General features: G+C 37.1%; 1 protein-coding gene and 1 pseudogene across 1 annotated transcript; both read left to right on the top strand.

Annotated features, from left to right (window-relative positions):
• LOC107561484 (uncharacterized) overlaps positions 1–1,785 on the top strand; it is a 4,809-nt pseudogene extending 3,024 nt beyond the window's left edge.
• On the top strand, positions 1,520–3,402 carry LOC107561483 (uncharacterized). Its single transcript, XM_016245939.1, has 2 exons — positions 1,520–1,576; positions 2,136–3,402. Exons 1-2 carry the CDS (start codon positions 1,520–1,522, stop codon positions 3,021–3,023), a joined length of 945 nt encoding a protein of 314 aa, XP_016101425.1. The 3' UTR covers positions 3,024–3,402.
• The last annotated feature ends 9,795 nt before the right edge of the window (positions 3,403–13,197 follow it).

Genomic DNA, 13,197 nt, shown 5'->3' on the forward strand with positions numbered 1-13,197 from the left:
ATATATATATATATATATATATATATATATATATATATATATATATATATATATATATATATATATACCTATGAATATGTTTTAAAATATAATTTATTTCTGTAATGACAAATCTGAATTTTAAGAAGCCATTACTACTGTCTTCAGTGATCACGTGATTCACGTGATCCTTCAGAAATAATTTTAATATTCTGATTTGATGCTCAAGAAACATTTCATTATTATTTATTATTAGTGTTATAAACAGTTTTGCTCGTAAATATTTTTGTGGAAACAATGCTACATTTTTATTTTATTTTATTTTATTTTATTTTATTTTATTTTATTTTATTTTATTTTATTTTATTTTATTTTATTTTATTTTATTCAGGACTCTTTAATGAATGCGTCCCGCTGAATAATAATAATTTCTTACACACACACACACACACACAGATAAAAAATAAAAAAATAAAAAAAAAAACTTACTGACCCCAAACATTTAATTTATTTTATTATTTAATTTCTATTTCCATCAGAAATCCGCTGTGAATGGATGGAAACCTATGAATGTAGGATTGATCCAAGTGGAAGCAGTCACTGACAAAGGATGAAAGGATGGCAACAGCAAAAAGGCAGAAAAGAGTAAAACATTTGATGAGAACAAGGACCTTCTGGAGGAGGACAAAGAGACAAAGAGAGATACAGACAGCGGAGTGAGTGTCGGCCAGCAGCATTCGGTTAAGAACCGAAGCACAGATGAACATATAGTACAGGAAGACAGCGGCTGTGGCAGTCTGACAGACACTGAAGACAGTCTCAGCAGTGGAAGAAGAAGCCTGGAAGAGCTCCCTTTCCTAGAAGGAGGAGTAAATAGCAGCAACGAAAGTGAAAGAAAAGAGGACAGTGGCTTGGGAATGGGAATGGGAAACCAGGATGTGTCTGACAATCTCAAGGGGGCAGAGGGTGACCTCCTGTCTGAAATAGTAGTAGTTGGGGATGGATATCGTAGTCAGAGTCCTTCAGCAGATGCTGAAAGTGAGGCCACCATCCCATGTGACGTAGACGCTAACATGGCCAGCCCTAGCAGTGGCTATCGGTCTGGTCATGTGACATGCTTGTGCTCTGACGTTGAGACTTGCATGTGGTGCAAAACCAGGAAGCTCGTAACAGACAATGATTCATTGTCTCATGAGCAAACCAGCTGTACATTCACAACCGATAATGACAATGACAGACCAAGCTATTTGAAAAAATCTCCCTTACAGTCCGTGAATGTATCAGGATTGGGAGATTTGTCCTCCCAGTCAGACGAGAACTGCAATGAGTCGTCACTTTTTATCACCTGTCCACTACTTCTACAAGAACCTTGCCAGCTGGACACTTTGCCTCTTAAATTAGGAGATGTAGAACTGACATTCACGTGAGATGTGAGACTTTTTCATGAATGGGTAAAAGCACTGAACAAAGCGTATCTGCTTCTCCTCATGCTGTTTGCTCCAGCAGACGTTTATTTCTCGATTAGAGCAGCAGCAGAGAGATGCTACGTGTGGCTGTGTCACTGATACTGGGCCGTCAGATGAGGGACTGTCCCTCTGTGACTTCCTGTACGCATCGGGTCATCATTTTGCCAATATGCTTACCAGAGAGGAGACGTTCAAGCTTCTACTTGAGTGATCAAGAGTGAGATACTATCAGAATACGATGACAATGATACTGAGACATTACTAATTCTCAGTATCTAATCTCATGTATCTCACCCACCATTGAGACAGTGACTCGATTATGTTATACTCTCAAAAAAAATGGGGGGAGTTTTGGCAGCAATGCTACAGAAAAAACATTTTTGGTTCCCCAAAGAATCTTTCAGTAATTAGTTCTTAAAAGTTGTTAAAACACTGTTAAAAATAAAGTTTCTGGCATTGATGGTTCCAAGAATAACCTTTAATATTCATGGAACCTTTCCACTGCACAAAAGTTTTATTTTATTTTATTTTATTTTATTCAGGACTCTTTAATGAATGCGTCCCGCTGAATAATAATAATTTCTTACACACACACACACACACACAGATAAAAAATAAAACAATGAAAAAAAAAACTTACTGACCCCAAACATTTAATTTATTTTATTATTTAATTTCTATTTCCATCAGAAATCCGCTGTGAATGGATGGAAACCTATGAATGTAGGATTGATCCAAGTGGAAGCAGTCACTGACAAAGGATGGCTAGTGACTAACAGCAAAAAGGCAGAAAAGAGTAAAACATTTGATGAGAACAAGGACCTTCTGGAGGAGGACAAAGAGAGAAGAGAGAGTACAGACAGCGGAGTGAGTGTCGGCCAGCAGCATTCGGTTAAGAACCGAAGCACAGATGAACATATAGTACAGGAAGACAGCGGCTGTGGCAGTCTGACAGACACTGAAGACAGTCTCAGCAGTGGAAGAAGAAGCCTGGAAGAGCTCCCTTTCCTAGAAGGAGGAGTAAATAGCAGCAACGAAAGTGAAAGAAAAGAGGACAGTGGCTTGGGAATGGGAATGGGAAACCAGGATGTGTCTGACAATCTCAAGGGGGCAGAGGGTGACCTCCTGTCTGAAATAGTAGTAGTTGGGGATGGATATCGTAGTCAGAGTCCTTCAGCAGATGCTGAAAGTGAGGCCACCATCCCATGTGACGTAGACGCTAACATGGCCAGCCCTAGCAGTGGCTATCGGTCTGGTCATGTGACATGCTTGTGCTCTGACGTTGAGACTTGCATGTGGTGCAAAACCAGGAAGCTCGTAACAGACAATGATTCATTGTCTCATGAGCAAACCAGCTGTACATTCACAACTGATAATGACAATGACAGACCAAGCTATTTGAAAAAATCTCCCTTACAGTCCGTGAATGTATCAGGATTGGGAGATTTGTCCTCCCAGTCAGACGAGAACTGCAATGAGTCGTCACTTTTTATCACCTGTCCACTACTTCTACAAGAACCTTGCCAGCTGGACACTTTGCCTCTTAAATTAGGAGATGTAGAACTGACATTCACGTGAGATGTGAGACTTTTTCATGAATGGGTAAAAGCACTGAACAAAGCGTATCTGCTTCTCCTCATGCTGTTTGCTCCAGCAGACGTTTATTTCTCGATTAGAGCAGCAGCAGAGAGATGCTACGTGTGGCTGTGTCACTGATACTGGGCCGTCAGATGAGGGACTGTCCCTCTGTGACTTCCTGTACGCATCGGGTCATCATTTTGCCAATATGCTTACCAGAGAGGAGACGTTCAAGCTTCTACTTGAGTGATCAAGAGTGAGATACTATCAGAATACGATGACAATGATACTGAGACATTACTAATTCTCAGTATCTAATCTCATGTATCTCACCCACCATTGAGACAGTGACTCGATTATGTTATACTCTCAAAAAAAATGGGGGGAGTTTTGGCAGCAATGCTACAGAAAAAACATTTTTGGTTCCCCAAAGAATCTTTCAGTAATTAGTTCTTAAAAGTTGTTAAAACACTGTTAAAAATAAAGTTTCTGGCATTGATGGTTCCAAGAATAACCTTTAATATTCATGGAACCTTTCCACTGCACAAAAGGTTTACTGGTATACTGTTGTCCTTCTAAAAACTGTTCGCTGAAAGGTTTGTTGGGGAACCAAAATTATTCTTTTATGACATCACTGCAAAAAAAAAACTTTTGTGCAATGGTAAGGTTTTGTGGATGCTAAAGGTTCTTCATAGAACCATCAATGGCAATAAAGAACCTGTACATACACACTTTTGCAATTTTGCACATACATTGTATGTATTTACATTTTATATATGTACTGACATTTTTCATATGCTGAATATTGAGTTGTGTTGAATGTGATGGAATGACGGAAAAATATTTTAAATATTAAAATAATAATAAAACTCACCAACATGGTGATAAGGCTGGTTGCAAGGGTGTTGTTATGTGGTTACTTTGGTGTTTTAGCATTTTGCTTAAGTCAAAAGTGCCTAAGCAAGCACCAGTAATTGATTTTTTTATATTTTTTACATTTACATTTACGCATGTAGCAGACACTTTTATCCAAAGTGACTTGCATTACATTCAAGGTACACATTTTACACAAATTGTTGCTTTCCCTGGTTATTTGAACCCATGACCTTGGTGTTACTAACACCATGCTACTGTTTGGGGGGAGACAAGCTGTATTTTTCTTTTTGTTCACTTTAGTGTCATTTTAAGTGGTCAAACAAGACATAAATAAAATGAAAATACAGATCAAATCCTTTTCTCCGAAAAGTCAAAATGTGGCCCAAATGTGAAACCTGTGATTCTGCATATCGCCAGCAAGAACGTACACAAATCATGAGGCAAGAATATACCGTATGAAATTCCAATTTAATAATAAATATACAAATACTAATGACACAGGAAAAAACAGCACTTCCTCTTGTAGAAACCCACAAAAACCCGTGAATGTTTGCATATTAAAATGACAGAAGTTCAACACTTCTGTAAAAGAAATTCTAACTACGAATGAAAATAAGTTCTGGAGAATCCATGAGCAATTTATCCTGGTAAAGTCCTGGATATAAACACATCTTCCAATGCAAGAATGAAACAAGAGATCTTGTGCAAGCCCATTACTCAATGATTCCATACAGTCACTGTGCTATATGACAAAACAGACTGAGAAAGCGAGTGAGAATAAGAGAGCAAACTCAGCCACAATCAATGACCTCCATCTTCAGGAAACAAACAGTACTCTAGCCACATCAGATTCAACACACTGTGACAGAAGCTTACAAGGCTCTGTACATAATAAATTTGGAAACATGTTGATTTGGAGACAGAAGGTCATGGTGATTCCACATTGTGGAAATATATACTTTTTTTTAGAGAATTGTACATGCTTCAGAAATAATTCTTGGCACTGTAGTAATTATCAGATCTTTTTTGTTTTTTTTTCTCAAAGAAAGACCTCAGTCTGATATGGACTGCAATACAGCATGAGGATTGATTTCAATACTTGCTTTCTCCGGAAAGTCTTGTGTTTAAAGTCATTTGTAGAATGGCAGGTACCTTTGCTTCTCATCTCAATAGCAAATTGATTGCTCAAAGAAACCACACAACTGATACCGAATAGAACAACATATATACCCACCTAACAATTCATCGTTAAATCTCACAAGCTCAATTCTGAAAGTGTCAGGCTGATGCATAGCGAAAACGGTTCACTTTCTGTACTACAGACTACACTGCACTGAATCACTAAACAGGTGGTAAATAATATGTTCCTTTGTATGGAAAAGTCTAAAATACCTGGTGAAAGTTATACTTTTTATAACATGTTTCAAATTTTAAATAAGTGTTTATTTATATTGCCATAGTACTAAAGCCAATTATTTAAATCTGGAAAAGATTCAGTTTAAATTAAGTTGACGATATTAAGTTGATCTTATTTCGAACTACTAACGCATGTAGCAGACACTTTTATCCAAAGTGACTTGCATTACATTCAAGGTACACATTTTACACAAATTGTTGCTTTCCCTGGGATTTGAACCCATGACCTTGGTGTTACTAACACCATGCTACTGTTTGGGGGGAGACAAGCTGTATTTTTCTTTTTGTTCACTTTAGTGTCATTTTAAGTGGTCAAACAAGACATAAATAAAATGAAAATACAGATCAAATACTTTTCTCCGAAAAGTCAAAATGTGGCCCAAATGTGAAACCTGTGATTCTGCATATCGCCAGCAAGAACGTACACAAATCATGAGGCAAGAATATACCGTATGAAATTCCAATTTAATAATAAATATACAAATACTAATGACACAGGAAAAAACAGCACTTCCTCTTGTAGAAACCCACAAAAACCCGTGAATGTTTGCATATTAAAATGACAGAAGTTCAACACTTCTGTAAAAAAAAATCTAACTACGAATGAAAATAAGTTCTGGAGAATCCATGAGCAATTTATCCTGGTAAAGTCCTGGATATAAACACATCTTCCAATGCAAGAATGAAACAAGAGATCTTGTGCAAGCCCATTACTCAATGATTCCATACAGTCACTGTGCTATATGACAAAACAGACTGAGAAAGTGAGTGAGAATAAGAGAGCAAACTCAGCCACAATCAATGACCTCCATCTTCAGGAAACAAACAGTACTCTACCCACATCAGATTCAACACACTGTGACAGAAGCTTACAAGGCTCTGTACATAATACATTTGGAAACATGTTGATTTGGAGACAGAAGGTCATGGCGATTCCACATTGTGGAAATATATAATTTTTTTAGAGAATTGTACATGCTTCAGAAATAATTCTTGGCACTGTAGTATTTATCAGATCTTTTTTTTTTTTTTCTCAAAGAAAGACCTCAGTCTGATATGGACTGCAATACAGCATGAGGATTGATTCCAATACTTGCTTTCTCCGGAAAGTCTTGTGTTTAAAGTCATTTGTAGAATGGCAGGTACCTTTGCTTCTCATCTCAATAGCAAATTGATTGCTCAAAGAAACCACACAACTGATACAGAATAGAACAACATTTTTGGTTCCCCAAAGAATCTTTCAGTAATTAGTTCTTAAAAGTTGTTAAAACACTGTTAAAAATAAAGTTTCTGGCATTGATGGTTCCAAGAATAACCTTTATGCAAACAGTTTTACCATTTACTGCACATTGTTATTCTTCTCATTATTTCCCTATAGCGGCTAATGAACCGGAAGTCTCGCCCATAGGCTTACTTCAAAGTTAAAGAATAAGAGAATAATAATAAAAACACTTGCATTCTTCTTTCACATTCATGTATTTCTACTTTCACACATACCTTTTTTTCACATACATATGTTTCTGCTGGCATATATAGACACTTTACGTTTCAACACATACATTTATTCTGATTTTCACGCACATATATTTACATTCTCACGCATTCGTTATTCTTACAGACAGTACCTAGATTCTAACTCATATACATATATTGTCATATACTTCACACTCATATGCATGCATGCCTCATTTTATTTATTTATTTAATTTTAATTGGAAGTCACTCTCAAACCAGGAAATACATATGCAAGACTTGCTCGGCTCATCCTAACACAACTATACAATTATGCTATTCAAAGTCATAATTTTTTTGTATTTATTATTATTTTTTTATTTTTTTTATTTTTTTTATTTAATTCTGTAACTGACTTGTTCTACAGATCTGTGTACAAGTGTTACGATACTGATTTTGATAATGTTGACATGGCTCAATGATAAGGAACATTTCTACTGGCCCTGTTGGACCAGTGGTTCAAAGATAAAAATGAAATGAACCTTGAAAGTTTTTCGGGTAGGTCTAACAGTATTCCAGTTAAGGATGCACTGATTTTCTTCCAGTATTTCGAGCATGGCAACCAATGAATTTGCTCTGTCTGGTACAGTATTTTCTCTGTTTGTCCTCTTCGTGTCCGTCTTCAGTGCATCTTGTCTCTGGCCTCTGTTAACATCCTGTTTGGTAATATTTTCCACACAAATGACAATTTGGTAAATGATTGCTTTGCATTGCTGTGCACATAGAAACAGTGCGCAAGTACTGAATTGAGCTCTTCCGCATCATCTTGCATTTGCATAGTTTAAACTTCCCAAGACGTCTTGTATTTTGGCATCATTTTGTATGTATTTGTCCGTTCACGTGCGAGAGACAATGCACTGAGCAGTGGGCTGATCCAGGCAGTGACAGAACTGTCAACTGTCCCAAGGGTCACACTGGCCCAGGGGCATCAGGCAGTCCTTATTGTTGAGCCCTGGTTGATACCATGTCTTACAGATAATATCATGATGATCACTACGTTCACTTTCTCTAAATGATTATCTCATGATACTCTCATATATACTCATTATTAAACTCTCATTATTTACAAAAAATCTTTAAAAGGCCTATTGAAAAATTGCATTTTTTTGTTAAAAAATGTATGATATTTGGGTTTTAATTTGCTCTTTACACAGTTGCGTTCTTACTGTACTAATCAGTTTAATACATTCTGTTGAAGTTCTACAGAGCAACTGAGACATACCAAAGATAGAACACAGGAAGTGCTTTAGAATGTACTTCCTGCTTTCTATCTTTGATGTCACGGATTAAAGCTGCCAATCAGTCATGAAAAAAATCTATCTGTGATAATTATAAGAATTAAAAGCAGTTTTAGATGTATAGTAGTTTTAGATGTATAGCATGTCACCACTTTTACTGCTTGACATGTCAATCCAACTACCCAAATGGAGAATAATGAATAACAGAAAATAAAAACTAGAACTCAAAAATATCTAAAACAAACTAGATCTCAAAACCTTCACTGGAAATTCTACAGTAGCAGAAATCCTAGTCTTCTCATCTAGTGAACTCCACAGACATTGCATTTGTTTGTGTGCGTCACCCTTTAAAGAAAAGATGCCTACAGGTTAGAAGAAAATGGGGAAATCGTGGAGTTTTTGTGGGTTAAGTTGACATCTCACTCCCCCAGTGTGCGAATAACTGCTATCAGCTTAGTCATGACTGCGGTTTCCCAGCTTCAATGCCGCCCTCACAGATAGTATCTGTCACACATGACCAACACTGAACAGAGAGATTTTGAGTGTATCATCTCAGGGTTTGCCCCACTCTAATATGTAGATATAATAAATAGCATCCTACTACACACTTTCAACGCTGTTATCAAATTTGAATGAGTCAACAAAGTAGTTCACCGTGTAAGATTTTGTAAGATTCAAAAAGTTCTGACAAAGACGGCTGATGCACGGCTCGTGACCAGACAGGAAGTGAGTAGGAAGGGCTGATGAGGAATGTGTTTTTCTTTGTTGTGGTTTCTCAGTAGCTCTGTAGGTCTCAGACTGCTCACAAAAAGAATTAATTGACCATATTAAGTTAACTGTAGAATGCAACTGCCTAAAGCTTAAAAATCACAATAGCATTCCCACAATTTACTAGAACTTGCATCAAGCCATCATCTATTTAACCCAATTATTAAGTGCAAATCATCATCTGAAGATACATAAGAAACCTGGCCAATTAATGAAGTGTACCCTTAAAGGTAATTATGAGATTCCAACTTGTAAAAACTGTTCATGTCCTCATAGAACTCGTAATTACAACTTGTGAACTGGGAGTTTTCTGAAAGCTACGACTTGCACCCCATGACCGCTGTACCACCTGAGCACCGCAGGCTCTGTTGAGGCGTAAATAGTGTTGCTCATCCTAACACAACTATACAATTATGCTATTCAAAGTCATAATTTTTTTGTATTTATTATTATTATTTTTTTTATTTTATTTTTTTTTTTTAATTCTGTAACTGACTTGTTCTACAGATCTGTGTACAAGTGTTACGATACTGATTTTGATAATGTTGACATGGCTCAATGATAAGGAACATTTCTACTGGCCCTGTTGGACCAGTGGTTCAAAGATAAAAATGAAATGAACCTTGAAAGTTTTTCGGGTAGGTCTAACAGTATTCCAGTTAAGGATGCACTGATTTTCTTCCAGTATTTCGAGCATGGCAACCAATGAATTTGCTCTGTCTGGTACAGTATTTTCTCTGTTTGTCCTCTTCGTGTCCGTCTTCAGTGCATCTTGTCTCTGGCCTCTGTTAACATCCTGTTTGGTAATATTTTCCACACAAATGACAATTTGGTAAATGATTGCTTTGCATTGCTGTGCACATAGAAACAGTGCGCAAGTACTGAATTGAGCTCTTCCGCATCATCTTGCATTTGCATAGTTTAAACTTCCCAAGACGTCTTGTATTTTGGCATCATTTTGTATGTATTTGTCCGTTCACGTGCGAGAGACAACGCACTGAGCAGTGGGCTGATCCAGGCAGTGACAGAACTGTCAACTGTCCCAAGGGTCACACTGGCCCAGGGGCATCAGGCAGTCCTTATTGTTGAGCCCTGGTTGATACCATGTCTTACAGATAATATCATGATGATCACTACGTTCACTTTCTCTAAATGATTATCTCATGATACTCTCATATATACTCATTATTAAACTCTCATTATTTACAAAAAATCTTTAAAAGGCCTATTGAAAAATTGCATTTTTTTGTTAAAAAATGTATGATATTTGGGTTTTAATTTGCTCTTTACACAGTTGCGTTCTTACTGTACTAATCAGTTTAATACATTCTGTTGAAGTTCTACAGAGCAACTGAGACATACCAAAGATAGAACACAGGAAGTGCTTTAGAATGTACTTCCTGCTTTCTATCTTTGATGTCACGGATTAAAGCTGCCAATCAGTCATGAAAAAAATCTATCTGTGATAATTATAAGAATTAAAAGCAGTTTTAGATGTATAGTAGTTTTAGATGTATAGCATGTCACCACTTTTACTGCTTGACATGTCAATCCAACTACCCAAATGGAGAATAATGAATAACAGAAAATAAAAACTAGAACTCAAAAATATCTAAAACAAACTAGATCTCAAAACCTTCACTGGAAATTCTACAGTAGCAGAAATCCTAGTCTTCTCATCTAGTGAACTCCACAGACATTGCATTTGTTTGTGTGCGTCACCCTTTAAAGAAAAGATGCCTACAGGTTAGAAGAAAATGGGGAAATCGTGGAGTTTTTGTGGGTTAAGTTGACATCTCACTCCCCCAGTGTGCGAATAACTGCTATCAGCTTAGTCATGACTGCGGTTTCCCAGCTTCAATGCCGCCCTCACAGATAGTATCTGTCACACATGACCAACACTGAACAGAGAGATTTTGAGTGTATCATCTCAGGGTTTGCCCCACTCTAATATGTAGATATAATAAATAGCATCCTACTACACACTTTCAACGCTGTTATCAAATTTGAATGAGTCAACAAAGTAGTTCACCGTGTAAGATTTTGTAAGATTCAAAAAGTTCTGACAAAGACGGCTGATGCACGGCTCGTGACCAGACAGGAAGTGAGTAGGAAGGGCTGATGAGGAATGTGTTTTTCTTTGTTGTGGTTTCTCAGTAGCTCTGTAGGTCTCAGACTGCTCACAAAAAGAATTAATTGACCATATTAAGTTAACTGTAGAATGCAACTGCCTAAAGCTTAAAAATCACAATAGCATTCCCACAATTTACTAGAACTTGCATCAAGCCATCATCTATTTAACCCAATTATTAAGTGCAAATCATCATCTGAAGATACATAAGAAACCTGGCCAATTAATGAAGTGTACCCTTAAAGGTAATTATGAGATTCCAACTTGTAAAAACTGTTCATGTCCTCATAGAACTCGTAATTACAACTTGTGAACTGGGAGTTTTCTGAAAGCTACGACTTGCACCCCATGACCGCTGTACCACCTGAGCACCGCAGGCTCTGTTGAGGCGTAAATAGTGTTGCCATAGAAAAGCATAATTCCGAGTCCAAGGACGTGAACAGCTCTGACTAGAACGTCACGTGCTGTCATCTCGAAATTACGGTAATTACGGTATGGCTTGAACGTAGCATTACTCATCCTCAAGCTATCCCAGGTGTATATAACTTTCTTCTTTCAGACAAATACAAGCAGAGTTATATATATAAAAAATACTGTATGTCCTGGCTCTTTCAATCTTTATAATGGCAGTGAAAAGTGGTCAAGATTTTGAAGCAAAATAAAGTGCATAAATCCATCATAAAAAAGTGTTCCACATAGCTCCAGGGGGGAGCTTCTGAGGCCTTCTGAGGTGAATCGAGGCATTTGTGTGAGAAAAATATCCATATTTAAAACTATATAAACCATAATCTCTAGCTTCCGCTAAGAGTCGTATGTGCGTTCACAAGAGAGTGGCATTCTAGTGGATGATGTAGGACAGCGGAGTAGCGGAAGCTTTAAGGGGGGGTCTATAGGCTAGATACCGTCATATTAAACACACTTTTGCTGTGAATGGTGCCTTATTCACGTGACACCACCATAGTTTCACGCTACTGTTTACTGACTGAGAAACCACTCCAAATGATTCAGTGAGACAGCGCAGTCCTGTGAATCAAACTGAATCATTCAGGAAAGTTTGCAAATCCATTTCAATTTATCAAAAATAATCGACTTGAAAGAATAATTAATTCACACAATTGTAAATACTGTTCAGTTTCTTGCACATACCAATCATTTTGCTTCATAAGACCTCAATATATGGTCAGGAGACAGGAGTATTCATTTTGTGTCCCTTGATATGCTCTTTTCTTCCTTGCCATCTAGTGGTTTAACAGAGAATTTATGATGAACCACAGCTTTTAAGCTGCAAAAATGACCAAAAACACCATAAATGATCATTACAGTAGTTCAGTAGTTCTCTGTGCCATATGACAGCATAAGATTAGCCTTTCAAAGCCATATGAGCGAGATTCCTGTGGAAAACGGCAAGATAAAGTGAGATATAAAGTAAAACATATTTACAGTTATGAGACATTAAGTCTTGAATGTGAGTTAAATTAGCACTGGGATATATAAAGCCCCAATTGCAAGAAATAAAGTTGCAATTTAAATGTTTTCTTACTCTGAGGGGGAAATTGGCCAACATAGAGACTATCAGTAAATGTGAATATGGTGGTGTTTTCACAATGAAGTGGCACTGCATGGAAAACAACAGTGTAAAGATAATTAAAATGTCTCTTTGTGTCAGCTGAAAATTAAGAGCATATAGTTTTTGAACATCATGACGTGAGTATATAATGACAATAAAAAAAAAATATTTTTATTTTTAGGTGCTCCTTTAAAGGGATAGTTCACCTTCAGTTGCTGGTCCCCATTGACTTGCATAGTGTCCCCCCCCATACTATGGAAGTCAATGACCAATGCATGACCAGCAGATGTTTCTGACAGGCCTGGTCTCACAAAAGTCATTGAGGTGAACAGGCTGTTGAACCTCAAATGCTATGCTGTCTCTCACTTCCTACAGACCACCGCAATGCTTTGCTTGTTGCATGCCAGCTCAGAAAAGATGTAGCCTCTACAGACGTTTGCATGAGCTGCGTCAATTGAACAGCTAATAAAGCTCAGTCTGGCTTGCGGTTTAGTGCGCTGCTATGAGATACTGTCATAAACTGAATAAAAAAACAAAACAAAAAAAAAACAACAACAACAAAAATACAATGATCACCAAAGAAGTACAGCAACCACAACAAAAATGTTTACTGGGTTCCAAAATGCTTCTATTTTGCATTTTATAAATTGAATAGCTATACGGTAC

This window comes from Sinocyclocheilus grahami, unplaced genomic scaffold, assembly GCF_001515645.1.
Source record: "Sinocyclocheilus grahami isolate Dianchi unplaced genomic scaffold, SAMN03320097.WGS_v1.1 scaffold775.1, whole genome shotgun sequence".
In the NCBI taxonomy this organism is placed as follows: Eukaryota; Metazoa; Chordata; class Actinopteri; order Cypriniformes; family Cyprinidae; genus Sinocyclocheilus; species Sinocyclocheilus grahami.

Coding starts and splice junctions, on each gene's coding strand:
- LOC107561483 (XM_016245939.1), top strand. CDS start 1,520: ATGCTACGTGTGGCTGTGTCACTGATACTGGGCCGTCAGATGAGGGAC. Junction 1,577..2,135: donor AGATGAGGGACTGTCCCTCT/GTGACTTCCTGT, acceptor TATTTCCATCAG/AAATCCGCTGTGAATGGATG.